General features: G+C 38.9%; 1 protein-coding gene across 1 annotated transcript; it reads right to left on the bottom strand.

Annotated features, from left to right (window-relative positions):
• Positions 1-1,593: 1,593 nt before the first annotated feature.
• mvb12ba (multivesicular body subunit 12Ba) lies at positions 1,594-22,935 on the bottom strand. Its single transcript, XM_006797369.2, has 10 exons — positions 22,669-22,935; positions 17,198-17,320; positions 11,784-11,891; positions 11,555-11,651; positions 11,267-11,396; positions 10,648-10,788; positions 8,864-8,958; positions 7,873-7,928; positions 5,664-5,723; positions 1,594-5,417 (listed from the first exon to the last, which is right to left on the bottom strand). Exons 2-10 carry the CDS (start codon positions 17,306-17,308, stop codon positions 5,331-5,333), a joined length of 885 nt encoding a protein of 294 aa, XP_006797432.1. The 5' UTR covers positions 17,309-17,320; positions 22,669-22,935; the 3' UTR covers positions 1,594-5,330.
• Positions 22,936-24,990: the final 2,055 nt, after the last annotated feature.

Here is a 24,990-nt window from a genome sequence, read left to right as displayed (position 1 = left end):
TTTTCATTCTCAGCTGACTGCAGGTTTCCCCAATATTAGAAACAGTAAATTTGCACAATGACTGAAACTAGCACTACTGAAGGAACAATGGGCTGGGAGGTTAGTTCCTTGATCATTAATATGCAAATTGTCATGACCATTGATCAACAATAACAGCTCAAAGCTCATTGATCAAAGACCACTAATCAATGGCCATTCACAGAGAGTAGGGGAAAGGCTGCAATCACAGCATTGTAAGATGGCGAAAGATGTACCCTTAGGCCCCCTCCACGATTCAGAGATGGCCTCCTTGACTCCCTGCTCAAACCAGGTGATGAGCATGAATCAAGACGTCTTTGCATCCTGCTTACCACCTATTTGACCTGCTGTCCTCCGGCCAGCACCTCAGGTCAATCACGTCCCATACCTCCAGACTTACAACCGGCTTCCTCCTCTGGGCCATTTGGACCAGTAGTTGTTAGTATCAGGTGTCCATTTCCTGACCGAGTTTAGTTGGAGGCTGCACACAGGATTTGTAACAAGAACCAAGATGTGGTCCAATCTACCATGTGTTGGTGAGGCAGTAGCTCTATAAGCTTCTTTGACAATGAAGATGAAGATCAAGGGCTTCATTTGATCTCGTAGGACAGTCAAAATGTGTGAATCCAGTCAGATAGGATGAGAGAATTTTATGTCAATATCACCTTTAGAATTATACTTACATATGCATGAATGTATGTATGTATGTGTGTGTATATACACACACACGTCAGAATCACTGTCCAGGATGAGGCAATGAACATCCACGAGTACATCAGGAAGATAGACACAACTTACCACGTTCTTATGGAAGGACAGGCCCCCTGCACAGTGTGTAACACCAGCAGACAGAGGAAGTGGCTCACATCCACTAATCATGGCAGCATAGGAAGAAACCTTTATGTTTAGAGGTAGGGGTGTACCACAGCAGTTAAGACCCCAGGTGCAGGCTGCTCTAGCAGCAGGGTGCAAGATGGTAGCAGGAAGGGCATACATGGCACGCCATATCCAAGTGACTGACGTAGTATACAGGACCATCTGTGCCTGGAAATCAAAACTTCAAAATGGGTGGTTGAGAATGACAGCTAGGATCCTGTGGGACTTCCAGATACAGACGTACAAACTGGTGATGGCTAACCAACCGGACATAGTAATGGCAGACAGGTAGAGGAAGACGGCCACAGTGATAGATGTAGCTATACCGAATGACGATGATAATCAGGAATAAGGAACACAAGAAGCTGATGAAGTACCAAGGCCTGAGAGCAGAACTTGAGAAGATGTGGAGGGAGAAGTTTATAGCGGTGCCAGTGGTAATCACAGAACTCTTTGTAGTGACCCCCAAGCTAGGTGAGTGGCTCCAGTAGATTGCAGGAACAACATCCAAGATTTCTATCCAGAAGAGCGCAGTCCTAGGAACAGCAACGATGTAGAGCAGTGGTCCCTTTTTTGCGCCACGGACCGGTTTATGTCTGACAATATTTTCACGGACTGACCTTTAAGGTGTTGTGGATAAATACAACAAAATAAAACCAGTACCAGAAAAACCCAAAATTTATTCACAACACACGGGAATAAAACCCAGGGAAAACGAGTTAACGATAAAATAATAATAATAATAATAATAACGATAAAAAACAAGCACCCTGAAAACCATAAATATCACACCCGAGCCTCAACTCTTGCGGCCCGGTACCAAAGCCGGGGGTTGGGGACTGCTGCTGTAGAGGATACTGGTAGAGGACCTGACCTTGAAGGACAGATCACCCTGAGGGGTGAGGGGAATTTTTATAAGGACTTCAGTTCATCACACTTCATTAAAAGTTAATCAAACACAAATTAAGCTAATGTTTTGTTCAAAGCTTACTAAATGAAACGATTTTGAGACAAATTGATCACTAAAAATATTAGCATTAACTGCAATACTGAAACCACTGAAGCCAACATGTCACCATGCATACTATTAATACATTAAAGAGATTATTTGTAGTTAATAGTTACATTACTTAGCAAATGAATACTGCAGCCCACCTGGCTGGAAGTAAACAAAGTTGAGAAATATACATGTGTAGCTTATCACACAGCAGGCAGTTACGCACAGCTGAAATACACAGAGCTTCACATAGCCATTTGTCTAACCCTATTAATTTCAGCAGTATAATTAAGTTTTATAGGACACACTGGAAAAAAGAATTTATTTAAGACCAAGTAGGTGCTATACTGAAATACTGACAAAGTAAACAAACAGAGCAAAAGGAGTTACTCTATTTAATGACTTGATATATTGCAGAACATTTTTTCTTGTCACATATGACCTGTGGAAAAAAAAATAGAATTCAGCAAAACTAAAACTGATTTAATTTTCTTTACATAATCGGTGATGCAGACAGACTGACCTTCACAGACACCTGTTCAGGCTGAACATAAGGTCAATAATAAGAGCCCAACTTATACTGGCCTATCACATGTTTCTATTAGTGTACATTTTGTTCGATATGAGAAAACATGAAACTGTTTCTTTTACAGGACAGACATGGAGATAATTAAGCTTAATTAACATGAGATAAATTATCACACAGTTGGTTTAAACTCCATTTTGTTCACATCAAAGTTGAGAATTAAGTGAACCACTTATTTTCCCTTTAAAAAAAAAATTATAATAGGCCTTTTTAGTGTATTACAGATTCAAAGTATCAAACAGCAATAGTCTACAAATAAAAGAAAGTTTCCAATATGACCTTTTTGTAGCAGTTCATAAGAATACAATACGCCAGAGAATACCTCCCCATCTACATGAAACATATCCTATTTATTCTCCTGTTTTTCTCTAAACATCTCAAACGCTCAATGTATAATGTAGGTAGTAAAGAAAAACAAACAAAGTAACTAACTGATACTTATTTTATCTGGTGGTTTTAATAATAGTGGTTAGTGCTATAGACAATTAAAAAAATAAAAATAGTTATTTGCATATAACCAGTGGTGACTCTAATCAGGGTCAAAATTCCATAAAGTCACATGGTTCTGAGTTGGTCTTTATTGTCATCACATGTGAAATAGGTGATTTTAATATTAATGGTCAAAAGTTTTGGAACACCCCAATTTTTTCAGTTATTTATTGGAATTCAAGTTGCTTAAGTCTAATGAATAACTTGAAATGGAACAAAGGTAAATGGTGAACCGCCAGAGGTTTACAAAAATAAAAAACAAAACAACAACAACACCACCCCTACCCCAAACTGAAAAATAATGTACATTTCAGAGTTAAATAAGAGGCCTTTTTTCAGGGAAAACAAAAATGTGTTAACAATTTAAAGCTGTTCTGCAGCAATGGAGGTTTATCAAGCCTTGAAAGCTGGTGCTACTAATTCCTACAGGTGTTCCAACTTTTCTGGATTACTTCCAACCCCCTCTGACTGTATAAAAGCAGTGTTGGAACACATTGTGTTACCATATTCTCGTGGGCATTAGTTGAAAAAGGCATAGCAATGGAAGAGAGACTGACCATCAAAATGTACGTCTTCCTACAGAGAAACTGCAAAGAAATGCGTCAATGAGTACAGTTTTCTCCACCATCAAAAGGCACTCAGAAACTGGGGTAAACTCTGACATGAAGAGGTCTGGCAGACCCAAAGCCACAAATGAATCAGAGGACAAGTTTCTGAGAGTTAACAAGCTTGCATGATAGACGGCTCACAGGACAACCCAACCCTTTCAAGCACAGCTTAATAGTGATTGTAGCAGGCAAGTCTCAGTTTCAACTGAAGACTTCAGGCTGCAGGTTTGACAGGACGAGTTGCAGCAAGAAAGACACTGCTAAGACGTCAGATTAAGACGAAGAGGCTTGCCTGGGCCACGGCTACCACAGCATTCTGTAGCGCCATGCAATAGCCTCTGGTATGTGCCTAGTCGGTCAGGGGTTAGCACAATCTCCAGACTTAAACCCCATCGAGCTGGTTTGGGTACCACACATTTATGGGAACTTATTTAACAGATATGGGAAGAACTTTCTGAAGAATATTTGATTTCTAATGTAGAAAGAAAGCCATGGGTAGGTTTCTACTTTGATGAGTGAAAGATTTAGAATACATTTTGGTCTATGAATTGATCCCATGATTTTTTTTAAAGTCCTTATTTGTACTAGGCTTTCATTTCAGAGTGCACTGAGACATTAAACTGCATAATTTTCAACAAAAATGGGAAAAATTGGGGTGCTCTAAAACTTTTGACCAGGAGTGTAAAAGCCTGTACACACGTTCCATAACCAATGTACTAAAATAAAACTCTTTGCGATATTATACTTTTACTGGAGCATCCATTTCTGATATAACACCAATGAAGATGAAGAAAACAATGAATATAGCTGATATTATTAAGATATAAGGACTAACTATCAGTGCTTTTTAGCTAAAATGTGTGAGGTTTGCTCAATGTTACTCATTCAGTGAAAAGATGTATCAATAAAACATCTATATGCATGCAAAGTAAGGTATTAGAGTATGGTATAAATAGAAAATCTTGATGCGAATACTCCACACAGTGAATATTAGCTGTAGTCATGGTTCTGTCAGGCAAGCTGCTACCTCACAGAAAGAGAAGTGGTTTACAGAATATCTACAGCAATCAGGAAGCACAATAACAACCTCAAACACAAAAGTGCACTCACAGTCACACCAGTAAATGGCAATACATCTAGAAAACAATGAGAAGCATTTCCCCATCAAGAAGACAAGCTCAACAACAAAACTTAAAGTCACAGTTTTCTTTTAAATTTCTGACACACTAAGGTGCCTTTATGGTGCGCTTTGATTCAGAACAGAGCATGTTATAAACAAAAAAGGCAACATGACTGGTGTGAGATCCAACAGAAGTCCTCCATGAAAAAAGTACCGTGTGATCCTTTTATCTTATTTCTAACAAAATCTTTTGATGGGACAGGGTTTTTTTTTTTTCCACCACAATACGACACTTGACCATTTTTCACTTAACAAAAATGTATTTTTGAAGTCATTTGAGTGAGATACTGAAGTATCTCGATGAGCATAAAATGTGTTTTCTTGTCCCAGCTCTGCTGTGTAGTAGTTCGAGTCTGACTGAATTCCATTGTTTTCCATTTCCTTTTCATTTCAACAGCACACAGAGGGCCTACAACATGTCCCAGAAGTTAGAAAATCCACAATTTTTGTTGGGAATTTTTCTTTTCATTTACAGACTGAATATCCCCGTTGTAGGTATGTTCTCAGTAGTTGTGTGCACTTCTCTCCGGCTGCTGTCTATAGTGTGGAGATGACTGTTGTGCATATAAGAGATGCTTAGGCCTCAGAACTCAGAGAGGTCCGTGTTGGACTTGGAGGGAGGCGAGCCGCTGCACTATGCTCTGTGCGGAAACTGTAATCATACTTACATAGGGAGAGTTGCATATTATTATTAATTAGTATGGTCTAACAGAAAATTTCTTATTGTTCACTAAAATCATAATTTCATTTACCTATGTGCAAAATACAGTGTTGATTAACAATCATATACAGTAATTTATTGATCCTCTAGTGGACAGTCTGTACTTAAGCAAATACTACTTCATTATTCATCTCTGGAGACCATAAATTATACTATCAGAAATGTAACAAAGTCTTATGTCTACTCACCTCCTTTTCAATCTCAGCCAGTGATTTAATTGTAATACCCATCAGATCCACCTGCTGCAGCTGTACATGGAGAACAGGAATGCTGAGATGTGTGAACAAGCTCAACTTCAAGCATGTTGCAATTGTGTGGGAGTAGTGTTGGGAGACTTGTATTACTACAACGTGACTTATTTGAAGGGTTAAGTTGAATAAAAATTTGCCATTTTTCTAGGTGCAGTCTGAACATTGTGATAGAGGCTCAACAAATTTATCAGCTCATCACCCAATAAAAGGTTTATGCCACAGTCGCCTTCAATTAACAGAATTGGTAATTTAGAGCAATACTGGTAACACTGCTATTAGCAAAATCCGTTTTTATGTTTCTGTAATAATTGATCTACCAGTATGCCGAAGGTCTTTAAAATATTTTGAATGCTAAAATATATATTTATTGCTACTATCCAGTCATTTTCAAATTTTCCATTTCATAAATAAGCATTAAATATATTAAAGCATGTTAAAGCATCTGTCATTATGGAAAATGTTACTTAATACTAATCTCTTCCCAACAAGATGCAAGAGTTAATTTGTGCTAGCTGAGAAATAGCAGTATTGACAGTGTACCCTTTAGTGCTTCACTGAGATTTGGCTGAGTGAACTTTGAAGAGGCTCACTCATCACTCTGGATGGCTTGCAACGGCCACAGGATATCACCAGAGAGTGATGAATGAGAAAGGGAGGAGGAATAGCGATGTTTGTGAATGAGAAGTGAAATAACACTGGACAACACTTCTTGAGTGCTGATTGAATGAGGAAGAAACTACAAAAAAAAAAGAAAAAAAAAAAAGCTCAGGACCAGAAAAGCTCCCCACTGCTCAGGGACTGTGCAGATCAGCTCTGTGATCATGTGCATGTTTATCTGTTGGAGACATCCTGTGTTGTTCCAGTACTGTCTCACCATTTCACACTTGTAATCTTAACTTCCCACCTGATGAAGACAATTGGGGAGGATCGTCCTCAACCACCTCGAAACTCTAGTAAGCATGCTGCTGCCAGACCCCTGCAGTTCACTTTACGTCCTGGAATTGAGGTGGATGATGCAAGCATCTACCTCCATACATTACTGTCATACCTAAGAATACTGGAAGCACTGTGAGGGTCATGTTTTTTGACTTCTCTAGCACTTTCAATACAATTCAACAGGCACTGCTAAGGTGAAAGCTGAAAAGGAGCAGGAGTCGACCATAACCTTACTTTATAACAGATTAACAGTCTGAAAACAAGGGCCAGCTCTTGCCTGGCCAGTTCCCTTGACCGCATAGAAGAGGTGGGTGAGAAAAGGATCTAATGGCCATTATGAACAACATCTCTGACCCCCTAAATAAGATTATAGAGGTCCTGAGCAGCTCCTTCAGCAGTAGAGTGTTTCAGCCAATAGGACGGAGCTCTATTGTAGGTCTTTCATCCTAACAACAGTCAGACTGTAACTACACAGGATAAATACCGTTTAAAAACAAATGTGTATTATTACCACTCTCACTGCACTTTAAGTACATATAAAAATCTTGATGTATTTTACTGTATATAGTAACCATCTATAAATAGTATTTTTCTATACTATCTATATTTTTCTCTTATTTTTTCCATATTTTTATTTTTCTACCATATCTCTAATTTTCTTTTTATTACTTGTGCTGCTGTAACAAGTTATTTCCCAAGAGTTTGGGATTTAATAAAGTTTATGCCTATTTTTACTGTTATTCAGTTGCATTCCTGAACAGAAAAAAATTGGTTTTTTGGTTTGTTGTTATGCTTGATTAATTTCTGACTTCTCAGTGTCCTGGCTTAAGTTTGGGTATTAAAAATATGAATTCATTTAAGTTAATTCTGTACTTTTTAGTTTTAAACAAGCTTTTCACAGATTTCTAAATTGTGTGCGTTTTCTTGCTTTTATGACATGTGGGTCTAATAAATTTGTTAAGCACTGTATCCCTTTCTTGCAGGGTACAGCAATCTCAACTAAGAAATATATGTAATCTGACATCCACGTACCAAATACACATCAGACAATGTAATGAAGCTGTGTATGAATGTAAGGCTACTCTCTTTTTACAGCTTTTGGGCAAATACTGTGGTTGTTGTACTCTTTTTGAGCAGAGATGTTAAAGCACAACACTGGAAATTGATACAGGGGGACATGCTGGCAAATATCACTAGGATTAAAACTTACATCAGATGAGGCACAGGCAAACTTCTCAGAGATCATAAAAGGCACCCCGTCCATTGCTGAAAGAGAAAGGTAAAAAAAAAAAACGTTACACATATAACGTGTCCACATATACAGAGATGTGGACACGGTCACCTTCAACACGCAGTCTATTATGAAGACAGAGCTTAAAAGCACACAAAAGTGAAGCTGTTGACGTGTCATCCCTACCCTCATCTATGGCCACAAGCTCTGGGAAATGAGAAAAAAAAAAAATGAGACTGAAGCTATAAGCAGTAAGAATTAGCTTTCTCTGCAGGGTGGATGGGCTCAGCTTTAGAGACAGGTTGCTTAGGCTGCTGCCCCCATGACCCAGCCCAAGATAAGTGGTAGAAGTTCAATTAACTGGTAAGCTACAGCTATTTTTTCCCCTTCTGATTAGATGAAAGCTTATTATTGTTATTATTGTTTTAATCCTACACATTTCTTTACACTATAATGACTTAACTATACTATATTATTTCAACACTATATATAGTGTTGAAATAATATATATATATATATATATATATATATATATATATATATATATATATATATATATATATATATATATATATATATATATATATATATATATATATATATATATATATATATATATATATATATATATATATATTCTTGTCTAGCTATCTTTGTGAGGACCGAAATCTGCATTCTGCTATACTTAGTGAACCAACAGTCACTTGTGAGGACACACTCGCCGGTCCTCACAAGTTTGAAGGCCTTCCAAAATGTGGTTTTAGTGTCAGGGTTACAATTAGGTTATGGTTAGGTTTAGGGTAAGGGTCAGGGTTAGGCATTCATTTTTAATGGTTAGGGTTAGGGTAAAGGGCTAGGGAAACCATTATGTCAATGAAGGTCCTCACTAAGATAGTTGAACGGGGTTGTGTGTGTGTGTGTGTATTCATCTTTAAATCAACAAGGGCGACTGAAACTGTAAAGACCTGACCTGTAATAGCATACAAGTTGGAGTTCTGGTGCTCATAGTCTGGTCTGGTAGTATTTTTTCCTCTGAAGCTGGCAGGGAGGGTCATGGAAATATGCCTTGAAACAAAAAGAAAAAAAAAAAAAAAAAAACATTAAGCACCTCAGTAGTTCAATATATGTGAAAGTGAGCCAAACAGCTCAAGATTTTAAAGAAACTATCACTATCCACTCCTGCTGTGTCAGCTGGAACTAATCCTGGACTGTCAAATTGCACAGCTAAGCAAAGGAAGTTGGGTTGTACATTAGAGCTGTATCCAAATTTTTGACTATGGCTTGTTGGGTAATTTCTCTTCATCCTAGAGTACTTATTTATACATTGTTATAATGTACTTAATTTGAAAATTATCTTTGCTACAGAAGCTGAAATATATATATTTTTGATAGTGGCTCCTCCTCTTTCACGGGTTTCTGCTGTGATCAATCAATCGATAGATGAAGCGGCTGACGTCCACAAATCCTACTAGTGGCTGGACAAAAACACACCACAGAGGCACTAATCATGGAAACACAGGAACAAGCTCTGAGGACAAGATCCATGGAGGCTGCGGTCTATCACATCAGGCAAGATCCCAGGTGCAGGCTGTGTAAAGATGCCTCGGAGAAATCCAGCATATAACAGCAGGGTGCAAGATGCTGGCAGGCAGGGCATAAATGGAAAGCCATAACCAAGTGGCCGGCATTAGTATACAGAAACATCTGAGCCGAGTACCTGGAAGTCTCGAGGTATAAATGGGAGACGCCCCCTAGGATGGTCAAGAATGATCGAGCCAAGATCCTGGAATTCCAGACACAGACGAACAAAATAGTGGTGGGTAACCAATCAGACATAGTAGTGTTGGACAAGCAGAGGAAGACAGCCGTAGTGATAGATGTAGCGATACCGAATGACAGCTACATCAGGAAGAAGGAACACGAGAAGCTAGAGAAGTACCAAGGACTCAGAGAAGCGCTTGAAATGAAGATATTGCGCAGGACTTTCAAGCCTCTGGTAGAGGACCTGAGCTTAAAGGACAGACTGCCCGCAGGGGCGAGAGGGGATTTCTTTTATATATATTGTTGTGCAAGATCTGAGAGAGAAAAAAAAATCATTTTTAAATCTGTAAAGTGCTCTGCTCAATTCTCAATTGTTCCATTAATATTAAAAGAAATTATGTTACTCATTATTTTATTATTTGAACTCTTAAGCACATTTTCTATAAAAGTTTAATTAAATCGCTCCAAATGGGCAACTTGGGTTGAAGGAGTTTGAGACAAAATAAAAGAGGCAAGGCTAAGTTGGTCTGGAGATGTGCAGATGAGGTATAGTGGAAAAAGGATGCCGAGTATGGAGCTGCCAGGGAGGAGAAAAAGAGAAAGACCACAGATGTTTACTGGATTTGGTAATATGGACATGGAGGCATACAATCTGGAACAATTGAAATAGGAAGATGACAAGAAAGTTAACAAAGTTCCTCCACTGATTCATTCAAAGGTGTAAAAATAAATATCCACTGTTAATTTAAACATATCATCATAACAATTTTTGTGACATCTGAAGATACATCTTCTCTATGTGTTGGGGCACTCACAAGCGAATGAATCACTACTTGCATGTACATTCCATAACCTCTAGGCAATACCAAGATAAACTAAAGTGCTAATCTGTGCAACCTGTATTGTTACAGTGCACTTGCTTTGTTTTGTGTTGTATTTCTTGTGTGAAGGCAATCACATACAAGTACTAACACATCATTAGAGTGAATTTACTTAGGCATGGGAGCTGGTGGGGCTGATCCTGAGCTGGAGGAATTCACATTCTGGGTGTTGTTGATGGTTTGTGTGTGTGTGGAGTCCTGGGCCCGAGGCACATTTCCCATGCGATACCAGATTCCCATGTTGTTGAGCTCTCTGTCAAACAACGTTAGAAGCATTATTAAGCAGAAAGCGCTGACACCAGTTCCAAGGTTAATGTAAACCTGCTAGTCAAAACGTGTGTGTATTAAATCCATGCCCTCCTTTCCCCTTCATACATTCTCTAAGCAATTATCCTAGAAATGTTTTGGGGACAAAGGTTTTTTTTAATAAACATTTTGCCAGAAATGCTTTGGATTCTTTAGCTCTCATGTGGAACACATCTGACATACTGGAAGTGTCTTTTCATGTAGAAAACTTTCTGATAGAAATGCCCTGAACATTCCATCATTCATTAAAAATGTAAAAAAGATTAATGTGACTTGATTTCTGGAGTAAGTGGAAACTGTTATGCCAAATGGAGTGATTCCATTACAGTACAAACAACTTTATTTATTTATAAACTATTTTCTTCTGTTTAAAAAAAAAAAAAAAAAAAAAAAAGTTAAATTTGACTGGAAGTTGCAATGCTCACCCTATAAAGGTATACTGAGGAGGTGCCTGCTTGGAGCGTCCCAGGATGCGGATATCACAGATGGCTGCCTCTGTGGAGTCCCGTGGAATAAATTTGATGCAGAGTCGCCTCTTCCTGAAGGCCTGCTCCTCTGTTGCAGAAAAGACAAACTGACGGTCATTCCACAACAAGGTGGTTCATGAATAACAAACAATTCTTATTTCAGAGGTTAAAAAGATTAATTATTTTCACATATTCTTACCACACATTGAGGCTCTAAGTGTCTTTCCACTTGAGATAATAACTTACGAGTATCAACAGTTTCCTGGATTGGGATGAAGCCCACAGGCAAAGTGTCCTTTATATCAATCAGCTTCATGTCCACAAGAACATTACCTAAATGGCTCTGCAGAGGAAAGAATAGAGTACAAGAATATGGTATTGAGAAAGGAGACGTTTATTGGAGAGGGGGTGGAAGATGTTTATTGGAGAGGGGGTGGGACACTTATTTAACTGTTGAGGAGGTAAGTAAACTTACATTTTCTTTAGAGAAAACTCTGGTGAAGCAAAGGTATCGGGTCACCTTGGATTTGAAAAGTCCGTCTTTCCACAGGTCAGCATCCAGGCCATCTGTTGTTGTTGAGATCTATAAGCAGAGGGGGATAGATTTTCATTATTCTGAGACAAGAATAACTATATCTGTGGATGATCTCCTCAATCTGTACACTCCTTGCTGAGCTTTAAGACCATCAGGTCAATTACTCGTGGCCCAACCTAAGTTTAGGCTGAAGACCAGAGGTGATTGTGCCTTTGCTTCAGCTGTACCTAAACTTTGGAATAGCCTCCCTGCTTCTATTCGTGCCACAGACTCTATTCAATCCTTCAAATCAAGATTGAAAGCTTACTTATTTAACCTGGCTTTCCTGACCACTTAATACCCTTATTAAACTTATAAATAATTTTATTGCTGGTTTTTAACTTCTTCGTTGATATTTTGTATTCATGGACTGACCTTCCTCCTGAATTGAGGTTCGATACCTATTTTACTTAACTCTTCTGGTCTATCAGTGCATGCCTTCTATCTGTGCTAGTGCCCAATCTGTACTTTGATTGATTTATGTTGATTCTCTGTATAATGGGGAAGCACTTTGGTGTGCCTTTGGGTTTTTAAATGTGCTATATAAATAAAACTGTATTGTATTAACAAGCTAAATTCCTGGTAGGTAACAGAAATTCAAATTTGGTTGACTGCAGTTGTGAAGGTAAATAGTTGAAAAGATTTTCCTCATGGCCAATTTTTTAGTCAGCTAAACGAGGGAGAGAAAAAATAAAAATCACTTGAGAAACAAAACAAAACAAAAAACTGTAAAACTAAGACACTCAAATATCAAGTTAAATTTGAGAACCGTTTAACGCCAATGACAAAAACTCTGTAAACAAAGGCATTTGAAAACATTAATCACATTCTTCAATTATGAATCATGCTGCTTAACCGTGCAGGACCTCACATTGTGCATACTGACCACATTACACTCCAAACAGAAAACGAAGACGAAAATAAACCGATGTTAAATAAATAAATATTAAATGTTATAATATAAACCTACTATAAAAGATGTTCAAGTATTATTAAACTATGACAAATTAACATTTGAAAATCTAATGAATTGCAACTGAAAACCATGGCACAGTGTTCCTGTCTATTCTGGACAATGCGTGCTGTTCAGAAATTCATAACAACTACTTCAATAAAAGTTAAAATCTAACACCATAGCACCTTAAACACTAAGTGAGGAGGAGGGACATCTTCCCGTATCCCTTAAAAAACAAAACAACAAAACAAACAAACAAAAAAAAATCCACGGCCTGCGTGGGACGGAAGTCAACAGGCGGCTTGCGGTGCATTTTGACTCCGTTCTGCTTGTTTGGTGCAGCATTTGTTACAAAGACGCAGGCATTCCCACACCCACTTTGTTTTGGGGTTTTTTGTCTCTTTTTGTCCCACACCACTTTCTCCTCTTTTTTTCCCCTCTCTTGCCAGTCTTGCCTTAGACATCGTCATACTATACCATATACAGTGGGGCAAAAAAGTATTTAGTCAGCCACCGATTGTGCAAGTTCCCCCACTTAAAATGATGACAGAGGTCAGTAATTTGCACCAGAGGTACACTTCAACTGTGAGAGACAGAATGTGAAAAAAAAAATCCATGAATTCACATGGTAGGATTTGTAAAGAATTTATTCGTAAATCAGGGTGGAAAATAAGTATTTGGTCACCTCAAACAAGGAAAATCCCTGGCTCTCACAGACCTGTAACGTCTTCTGTAAGAAGCTTTTCTGTCCCCCACTCGTTACCTGTATGAATGGCACCTGTTTGACCTCATCATCTGTATAAAAGACACCTGTCCACAGCCTCAACCAGTCAGACTCCAAACGCCGCCATGGCCAAGACCAAAGAGCTTTCGAAGGACACCAGGAAAAGAATTGTAGACCTGCACCAGACTGGGAAGAGTGAATCTACAATAGGCAAGCAGCTTGGTGTGAAAAAATCAACTGTGGGAGCAATCATCAGAAAATGGAAGACATACAAGACCACTGATAATCTCCCTCGATCTGGGGCTCCACGCAAGATCTCATCCCGTGGGGTCAAAATGATCATGAGAACGGTGAGCAAAGATCCCAGAACCACACGGGGGGACCTGGTGAATGACCTGCAGAGAGCTGGGACCAAAGTAACAAAGGTCACCATCAGTAACACACTACAACGGCAGGGAATCAAATCCCGCAGTGCCAGACGTGTTCCGCTGCTGAAGCCAGTGCATGTCCAGGCCCGTCTGAAGTTTGCCAGAGAGCACATGGATGATACAGCAGAGGATTGGGAGAATGTCATGTGGTCAGATGAAACCAAAGTAGAACTTTTTGGTATAAACTCAACTCGTCGTGTTTGGAGGAAGAAGAATACTGAGTTGCATCCCAAGAACACCATACCTACTGTGAAGCATGGGGGTGGAAACATCATGCTATGGGGCTGTTTTTCTGCCAAGGGACAGGACGACTGATCCGTGTTAAGGACAGAATGAATGGGGCCAAGTATCGTGAGATTTTGAGCCAAAACCTCCTTCCATCAGTGAGAACTTTGAAGATGAAACGAGGCTGGGTCTTCCAACATGACAATGATCCAAAACACACCGCCCGGGCAACAAAGGAGTGGCTCCGTAAGAAGCATTTGAAAGTCCTGGAGTGGCCTAGCCAGTCTCCAGACCTCAACCCCATAGAAAATCTGTGGCGGGAGTTGAAAGTCCGTGTTGCTCGGCGACAGCCCCAAAACATCACTGCTCTTGAGAAGATCTGCATGGAGGAATGGGCCAAAATACCAGCTACTGTGTGTGCAAACCTGGTAAAGACCTATAGTAAACGTTTGACCTCTGTTATTGCCAACAAAGGTTATGTTACAAAGTATTGAGTTGTATTTTTGTTATTGACCAAATACTTATTTTCCACCCTGATTTACGAATAAATTCTTTACAAATCCTACCATGTGAATTCATGGATTTTTTTTTCACATTCTGTCTCTCACAGTTGAAGTGTACCTCTGGTGCAAATTACTGACCTCTGTCATCATTTTAAGTGGGGGAACTTGCACAATCGGTGGCTGACTAAATACTTTTTTGCCCCACTGTATAACGTAATATGTGAAATAACACAGGAATAAGACAGGACAAGATATTAAGAAAAAAAATGAATATCTAAAATAGTAAATCAATAAATCATCCAGCAATTTTATTCCGCCTATCTGAAGTTGCAGGGGCAGGAGTCTAAGCAGGGAAGCCCAGACATCCCTCTCTGCAGCCACCTCCTCCAGCCTATACTGAGAAATATCGAGTCGTTCCCAGGTCAGCCAATAGATGTAATCTCTTGAGAGTGTTCTGGGTTTACCCCGGACCGTCTCCCGGTAAGAGAGGAAACACCTTTACCTTACACCTAAACTGACTCCTTTCTGTGTGCAGGAGCAGCAGCTCTACTCTGAACTAGGGCTGCCACAAACGATTATTTTGATAGTCGACTAGTCACCAATTATTTTTGCAATTAGTTGACTAATCAGATCATGCATCTATTGGATGTAAAACGTACAGCTTATTGCACCAGCATGCATCTGCTCTTATATAACTATCATTAGCTTACAGCTTTAAGTGTTTAAGGTATGTGCTAACTAAAAATAAAGACAAGATGATAGTTTATTAAATTTTAATGACATTTGCAGATTGTTTCGGTGGAGTTTAATAAATTCAGCCATCTGCTCCTTGCTATCTAAAATATAACAGGACACCGGAGTATACTCTCGAGCATCTCATACTTCTGATAATCAGTTGTCTGCTTGACGTTTATTCAGCTGTGTAAAAACTATAACTTTAATCTCAGCCAAACCGATTTACTCAGGAACAAATAAAATACTGAAAAAAGCCAAACAATAACATTTTTAAGTTATCTAAGTGACTTATATATCATGTTTAACCTGAGTAGCGAAAAATGGCGGTGGGTTTGAAAACAATTTGCCGGGAGTCCGGTGTTCTCACCGGCTCTAGTGAGCCTTGAACCCCGGTTAGCTATCGAGATAGTGGGTAACAGACGTCTCCGAAAACGTCGGAGCGCTTTTGAAAATATGTGGTGTCTTGATAAACCAAGCAGATATTTGAGGTTTACACAGCTACATTCTCGCCTGAAAATATTTTAAACGTTTATTTTGTGGCCCAGATAGAATAATAAGAGTAATGTTAAAACTAACTAGCTGCTGCCATTGTTGGAAACTGTGCAGGGCTGCGCTATGAATTCTCGACTATTAAATTAGTCGTCGACGATTTTGATAGTCGACGTAATCGTGACTAGTCGACTAATCGTGGCAGTCCTACTCTGAACCCCACACAAATAATTGAACTATTAATCTTATTCTAACGGAAAGCCCATCACGCTCATATTTGTTACTCGTATCCTCAATCTTTTTCTTTCGCTTATAAAAGAACAACAATAGATTAGCCCAAAATTAACAGATTAATGGAGTTTCTCAACAATGATGCACCAAATGGCAGCACATGACTGTATAACATTTAGGCACAACAATTTACCATCACTTCGCATCTATTAAAATGATAGCAATTAGGCTAAATGATTACTACGTCTTGTACTGACTAGTGACAATAGCAACGATTAGTTGCTTGGTTAACAAGTCATGCACATCTCTTATTTCATAGGAAAGAAGGATAGTGATTCTGCTCCTCTTTAATTGTAAACTACCAGGTGAAAAGTTGCTACAAATGCTAAAGCAGCTGCTACTGTTGGCAAACACACACTGTCATCCACCTGATACATGAAGACTAATTCACAGCAAAACACTCTGAAGTCTGGGCTATCATCATATACACGGAGAATAATACATGTGTTTTTCCATAGACATTTGGAATTGGGTGAACAGACAAAAAACAACGACAAAAAAGCAAAACAAAAAAACAGAACCACTATTGGCAAGTTTAAAAAACATAAAATAAAATCAGTCAAGAAAAAAAAAAAAAAAAAAAAAAAAAAAGGAATTTGTGCATCACTCAAGTTCAGTCACTGCTTATATTTTCCTAACAACCAGCTAACCATTTTGCTAACCAGAATGTGCACCAAATCAGAAACAGGTTTGTATGTCAGATGTTGGAGTTTATCCACGAGAGAAGCCCTCACTGGAAACACATGCAATTATTGCTCCATTAATTTTGTCACAATAGAATATTTAAGAAATTAAATTAATTTAAGAAAGCATGTAAGTGCCTCCTTTCGTGCGGACACACAAGTGCATAAATGCGCAAATTAGATATTTCTGTTACTGCAAAAAATTAAATCTAATAGTGTGGGGAAAATTCTGGTATTTGGCAATTCTGACCAATCATTCTTGAGTTATGTTATGTTGCTTACCACATCATATCCAGTGGGTGCTCTATTCCTAGAGGCTACTACTCCGACTCCAGTGATTGGGTCCATTGGCATCTCTGGCAAAGCTTCAGAAAGGTCCCGAACCTCAGGCATCTTTATAGAGATCTGCAATAAAAATCCCCACAGATGACATTATTGGAAAACAGGCACAGAAAGTAGGACAATGAGGGAACGGGAATAAACATCAGGATTGATTGGTAAGATAAGACATGTACTTTTCTCTGCTGTTCACACAGGGTAAATTCTTTTACTCTACTTACTGAGCTCCGATCTAACCGTTTTGAAATTATAGTATGGAATTATTTTTTGTACCATAAGTCACAAAGGGAAAAAATATAATCCGAGCAAATAATTAAATTTCTTGGGCACAACTCTGATATGAATCCTGCTTGCTTAAATCATTAGATTTTTGACTGTTTGGAGGGGGAGCCCAAAGAAAGCAGGTGTCCTAATGTGACTGGTCACTTTCATGGACAGCTCAGGTTACTGCATTAAGTGGAGTTACATTGTTGCAGCATCCGCCCCCCAAAAATCTCCACTGTTTTATTTTCCAAGCAAATATGATTTAAAGTTTTCCAATAAAGACAAAAAAAAAAAAAAAAGGCGACAGAAAGTGGAATGGCAGCCGTCAGCAAGCTGCGCATTTTAAACATGGTATCAAGTTAACAGTTCAGCTGCATTTTTTAATGCAACTTCTGCAGCTTTACCAAGGAGGTTTCCTGTATAAAACAAACAATTGTGGATGGAGCAACTACAAAGTTCACTTTTCTTGATGTTGGAGTTTGTTGATTAGGTGGTTTGATGAAGAACTCCGCCTCAACCCAGTATCAGAGAAATGTGTAATAGACACACCTCACTCCCACTTTTTCCCAGTAAAGGTTTTAATGGTGATTACAGGAATGGTTCTGCATGCTAGGAAAAAATAACAAACCTCTTTCTAATACACAAGTACTTAAAGACTATTTAAATTAAGTAGTTCAAGCTCTGTTGAAGGAAAAGAGACAGAGAGTCAGTAATTAAAAAATATACCATTATCAAATTCAATCAGGAGGACACATTTGCTAGCTTTTGACCTTCTGTTGGACTCTGGTCTTGGAAGCTGTTGATGAGCTGCCCTCCATGGATCACTCTGCAGGTCGTGCCCTCATATGAGCCCTTGGCCATAATAATAATAATAATAACAACAATGGATTGAATTTATATAGGGCTTTTCGAGACCCTAAAAACGCTTTACAATTCCACTATTCATTCACTCTCACATTCACACACTGGTGGAGGCAAGCTACAGACTGGGGCAGACTGACAGACTGTTGACCATGTTGGCTGGGATGCCGTAGTATCAGAGGAGTTTCTCGGTCCACACTGTCAAACACAACTATGACGCGTAGCACTGCGGTCTAATCTGTGCTTGATCAATTCTGTCGGAAGCCTGCTTGCTCATCCCATAGTAGCGACCCGATTGAAGACCTTGTCTGTTACTGACAGGAGTGTGATGCCCCTGTAGTTGTTACAGCTGCTGAGGTCACCCTTCTTGGGGAGCTTGATTACATATCCCTCTTTCTACGCAGTTGGTTACTCCTCTTTTTCCCCAGAGCTTCTAGACGAGTGTATATAGCAACTCCACTGGTGCTTCCAAATCTGCTTTCAGGGCCTCTGCTGGTATATCGCCAGGTTCAGCAGCCTTCCTGTTCTTCATTAGAGTGATGGACTTCCTGATCTCTTCTCTGGTTGGTCTGCTGCAGTTAATGGGGAGATATTCGTTGGCTGGATTGATGTCTGGTGGATTTGGTGGTGCAGGTCTCTTCAGGAGATCCTCAAAGTGTTCAGACCATCTTTTCATCTGCTGCACTAGTCCTGTGATGGCCTTTCCCTCCTTGTCCTTGTTCTGGCTTGCTGTGCTTCCCACACAATTTCTTGCTTGTGTTGTAGAGCTGCTTCATCTTATCGTTGTATGCAGTCTGTTCAGTGTCAGCTTCTAAGTCCATCTATGTAGTTGTTCTTATCCATCCTAATGCTCTTCTTTACTGCTCTGCAGGCCTCTGCATATTCCACTTGAACCTTACAAGAGGTGACTCTTGGTCTTCCTTTCCTTGGGTGGTCCTCGTGCAAGCCAGGCTAGCCTAGCACTTGATGGAAACCATTTCAGGTGACTATATCATGAAGCTCACTGAGAGATGAGAGGAACAATAGGGGGTCCAGGATCCTCTTAGGGACACTCCAAAGAGGGCTTAAAAATCTGCTACTCTCCACCTAATGGTCTTAGAAGACACTTCTCGGATGAGGGGTGAAACATCTTCAAACTTAAAGGAGTCCAGATGCTTTTCTTTCCAATCTCCTGAGATTACCATGAGATATACTCTATTATATACGGTTTAAATAGTACAAACTACAGAATATTTTATTTTATGAAAGTATATCACTTTACCTGTAATGCAATATGGAATATACAAAGGTTTAATTTTCATGAACTCAAAATGTGGATCAAAATCTTGTAATCAAAGATATGTTAAGAATGACATCATCATGATGTTCTTTTGGGTCTGCCATGTTTTTAATATATTTTTAATTTTTTTTATATTGGATATGCCACACACTTGGTTTTTTTTTTTGTGTTTTTTTTTTAAGTTAAAGCTGTCATACCTGTGACTGTTCTTGGTTAGTTGTTTTTATAGTCACTATCTAGACTTTGTTTCTGTAATTTGAGATCATCACATATTTATTTTACTTTTTTAAATACATTATAAGCACAAAATAGCACCTTTAAATTTAAATTGTTTTATTTTGCCTCATGAATTCTTGCTTGATGTAATGATCTTTTGTTTGTTAAAAGTCTTACCACAGAAAGAGACTTACTGGGACAGTATTGTCATTTCCGAACAACCTCTGTGTGCAGCTGATGGTTTAAAAAAATGGTTTAAATAAAACATTTAAATTCACTCAGATTTTTTGTATTCAAAGTAAAAAAAAACAAACCCATAACATAGTCACACACACAAAAAAAAAAATCGCCCAGCCCTAGCTGCAACTTGCATAGCACTTGCATAGTTTTTTTTAATTGTTGCAAGTCAGATAATAAAATCTATGAATTTACTTTCAATGACAAATCTTGGATCAAATAACACATTCAGAAACTCGTAATTGAGACAGAAACCATTAAGCTATACATATCACACTTGGCCATAATTTGAAATGCACATAGTTAACACCATTATATAGTCTAGTTTTGAAAAAGCACATTTTTATATTTTGATCATGGCATTATCCTCACATAATTTATTAGAAAAATACATTTTGTGATTATGTGAATTATTTATCATCAATACATTTAATTTTTTTGTTCACCCTACCGCTCCCATTTCATTAGTTTGAAATACACTTAATTTTGAAACTGCTTGCACTATGTTCTATAAGAGTTTTGCAGGACATTTCTTTTTTTCAGATAAGTAGAGACTGTACTGGGTCTCATCTTAGATCATTTTAGTAATTGAGTATCTGTTATTGCATCAAAAATCGAATAAGAAATACTTATTAATGAGCAGTACTAAATATTCAAAAGACAAAAAACAGGTCTTTTAAAATGTTTAAATAGTTCACCTCCATATAAGACCTTACAAATCTCCGAAATATTGTATCTAACCAGATGCGTATCTTAATGATCTTAAAGTATGGTATCACTGTATTAGAGCACTAACTTACAAGAGCCAAGATATACCAAATTGAATCAAAAACTGTGACCCCAAAACTGTGCTATGAACAGAACCACAGATTTTGTAAACTGTTCCATCCCCAGTAGATGTCAATAATAATAATAATTATAAATAGTAATTCAGTGTCTCTAAAGTTAGAAATATCCTGTCTCAGAGTGACGCTAAAAAACTAGTTCATGCATTTATTACTTCCAGGCTGGACTACTGCAATTCATTATTATCAGGATGTCCAAAAAACTCGCTGAAAAGCCTTCAGCTAATCTAAAATGTTGCAGCAAGAGTCCTGACAGGGACTAGAAAGAGAGAGCATATTTCTCCTGTTTTGGCTTCCCTTCACTGGCTCCCTGTTAAATCCAGAATTGAATTCAAAATCCTGCTCCTCACATACAAGGTCTTAAATAATCAGGCCCCATCTTATCTTAATGACCTTGTAGTACCATATCACCCTATTAGAGCACTTCGCTCCCGCTCTGCAGGCCTACTTGTTGTTCCTAGAGTATTTAAAAGTAGAATGGGAGGGAGTGCCTTCAGTTTTCAGGCTCCTCTTCTGTGGAACCAGCTTCCAGTTTGGATTTGGGAGACAGACACCATCTCTACTTTCAAGATTAGGCTTAAAACTTTCCTTTTTGCTAAAGCATATAGTTAGGGCTGGACCAGGTGACCCTGAATCCTCCCTTAGTTATGCTGCGATAGACGTAGGCTGCTGGGGATTCCCATGATGCATTGAGTTTTTCCTTTCCAGTCACCTTTCTCACTCACTATGTGTTAATAGTCTCTGCATTGAATCATAACTGTTATTAACCTCTGTCTCTCTTCCACAGCATGTCTTTTATCCTGTCTTCCTTCTCTCACCCCAACCGGTTGCAGCAGATGGCCACCCCTCCCTGCGCCTGGTTCTGCCGGAGGTTTCTTCCTGTTAAAAAAGGAAGTTTTTCCTTCCCACTGTCGCCAAAGTGCTTGCTCATAGGGGGTCATATGTTTGTTGGTTTTTTCTCTGTATCTATGAGGCGCCTTGAGGCGACTTTTGTTGTGATTTGGCGCTATATAAATAAAATTGAATTGAATTGTGTCCAACCAAACAACCCTCAGGACAATGGCTCAGAGTTTTAATGGCCCATGTACATTTTTATTGGCTTGTGATAAAAAACTTCTATTGCCATATTTTTTAAATCTTGATGCAACTTATTTTACATAAGTCACAAAAAAATCTGGGGTATAAACAAACAGCTTACGTTAAGGACATAAATTTGCTTTTTTGGTCTCCAGCGAACTCCTCTGCAAAGGACTGGATTTCTCTTCTACGTCCAAACACTCAAAATTCCAGTAGTGCTATGAGATAAAAAGATGTCACTCAAAAGTTCTCCCCATACAGGACAAGTTACGCATTGATTCGTAGGTTTAACACAAATTACTAACAACAGCCATAACTAAATTATTTATTGTGCGAGCATAACTCGCCTTCGTTTGTCAACTCTAACTGTGAAATAATAAATAAACGATCAAGCTAACAAGCTAGTCGGGTAACATAGTGTATCTTCCACACGCCAGCTGCAACCGACCACAGACGTCAGCTATGGTTTTACTGGCCAGCCAACGGTCTGTTATCCCTTGGACCGTTTAAGCGCTTATATCACATACCTCAGTCAATTACACCACCAAAGGCAGCTTTACGTATCACATTCTTGAGAAGACACAGGATTTGCAATAAATGATAATGTTAGCAATCTAACTGGGATGACCACTTACCGAAACAGGCTAACAGTTGGATGTGAGAGGTTTCAGAAAATTTTCCCCAGTGTTCTGTTTGGTTAGGTCGTTTCACAGCTTTGGAAAAGCTCGCATTGTTAGAAAATTGCCTTATTCATCAAACCAGTACTAAACACAACCTATTCTGTTCATATCTGCATAACAGTTTTCCAGCTAGCGGTTTCAGGAAGATATCATTGTTCGAAAAGCGGAAAGAACCCGTTCGGATTCGGAGGAGTCGTCGCGATCTTCTTCTTCTTCTTAATATTTATTGGTTGGCAAGTAGCAAAAAATTCTTCTTCTTCTTCTCCTGTTTTTTGGCGGTTGGCAAATAACTTCTAGGTGCAATACCGCCACCTTTTAGATTGGAGTATAGCACAGAATCTACAGTACCGGCAATGTATTTCTTTTTAAAATTCCTGTCTCCTTCAAAAATGTAAAAATATCAGCAAAAACTATATTCCCTGAGTCTCTTTGAAAGAATTCCCTTATCCTTAAATTTTTTTGTTATTATTAAGATTACTCAGTAATACTTCTCTCTCAGGAGTGTTTAAGGACACTGTTAGACCTCTGCCTTACCACCACATATTTTAATTACAGCAAGGGTTTTACAGAAAAAAAAAACATGGATGTGCCATTGGCTCCTCGGTGTCACCTATTGTAGCCAACCTTTACATGGGGGAAATGAAAAGGTTTTTTTTTTCTTTTTTCTTTTCTTTTTTTAAAGTACACCAAACCCTGTCTAATGGTGTATTTTTACCCAGGGAATCACAGTATTTTCTCCAATAATCATGATCCTTCTAACCTGTGCTTTTTTCTTTTTGTAGTTTATTAGATTTTGGGAACATTTCTTTTAATCTTTTGAAACCTTATCCTGTTGTTTAATTGTAAATGTACATTTTTGTGTCCACCATGCAACAAATCCCAAAAGGTTGATTCTTTTCATCTGGGCATAGTGTTTTCAAACCAGAAACCTTGGATTGTTATAGGTGACCGAGTTGATCATACAGACAATTGGTACACCCTACACCCTGTTTATGCATCTTCAGTAAACCATACAGACTTGGTGTCGATTCCCCTGGTATGAGATGTGGTATGAGATCCAGTCAATAGCAGTTTCTTGTTCTAACTGCTTGAGACAATCTATCACCCTCTTCCTGTAACCACTTCCTGGGTCTCGTTTCAGGAGCTCATAAGTATTTTTGTCACTGAGCAGTGACAACATTTTCTCATGATAGTCTTTCTGGTGCACAACCATGCACCTACCCTTGTCTGCCAGATAATGTTATTGTCATTATAAGTGATGTGAGTGCCTTCCTCCACTCCATGTTGATGTTGGATGCTGGGGGCTTAGCATTGCTGAAACAGGCTCAAACTTTCATCTGTAGTCCAACTTACTTACCTGGATGATTGAGCATGTTATTATAGCTATTGTATTTTGATAACTGTTTAGGTATTCAGATAACTATTATTATTTTTTAGACACAGAAGAAGCTTCAATTAGTACACCCAGTTATGGAAAACAAAGAGGGGTAATTGCTGCAGTTTAGAACAGGTTTTTGTTTCCCAAGGATTCCAGGGTCGATGTTGTCCGGGGCATAGAGCCACAGAAGGTCTTCAGGAGTGGGCCCCTCAATCCAAAAGACCTGAGCCCCTGCAGCAGGTACAGCCTGCTCTGTCCTTTCTTGAGGTAGTCCAGTATCCATGTTGTGAGATGATGGTCCACTTCTGAATTCTCCAGTTTGTCCTTAAGGACTGTGGGAATAATAGTGTTAAAGGTACTGGAGAAATAAAAGAACATGATTCTCACATTGCTCCCAGCAGTCTCCAGGTGAGAGAGGGAACGATGTAGGAGGAGAGTGACAGCATCATCCACTCCAATGCCAAGTTGGCAGGCAAACTGAAGTTGGTTCAGTGATGAGCTCACCAGGGGCTGAAGCTGAGCCAGGACCAACTGATCCAGGGTCTTCATCAGGTAGGATGTCAGAGCTACCGGCCTGTAGCCTTTGAAGTTCTTGGGACGTGGAGTCTTTGGCACTGGTACAGCACAAGAGGTTTTCCAGAGCTGTTGAACTCTCCACAGCCTCAGGCTCAGTTCGAAGATGTGCTCCATCACCCCATACAGTTGATCTGCGCAGGACCTGACAACCCTTGAGGTGATGCTATCTGATGCAACACCAAAACCTCCGCCCCAGAGGGCGGACCCTGGGAGCACACCAACAGACACTCTCATGGAACGTGACAAATACACACATTATACAGCTTATACGGCATTCTCTTAAAATTATGCATGGATTAATAAATTAAGCACTTTATTTTCTT

This window comes from Neolamprologus brichardi, chromosome 7 (assembly GCF_056152115.1).
Source record: "Neolamprologus brichardi isolate AB-2024 chromosome 7, ASM5615211v1, whole genome shotgun sequence".
Lineage (NCBI taxonomy): Eukaryota > Metazoa > Chordata > Actinopteri > Cichliformes > Cichlidae > Neolamprologus > Neolamprologus brichardi.
Note: the sequence above shows the minus strand (reverse complement) of the source record. Positions and strands in the feature narration are given on the sequence as shown.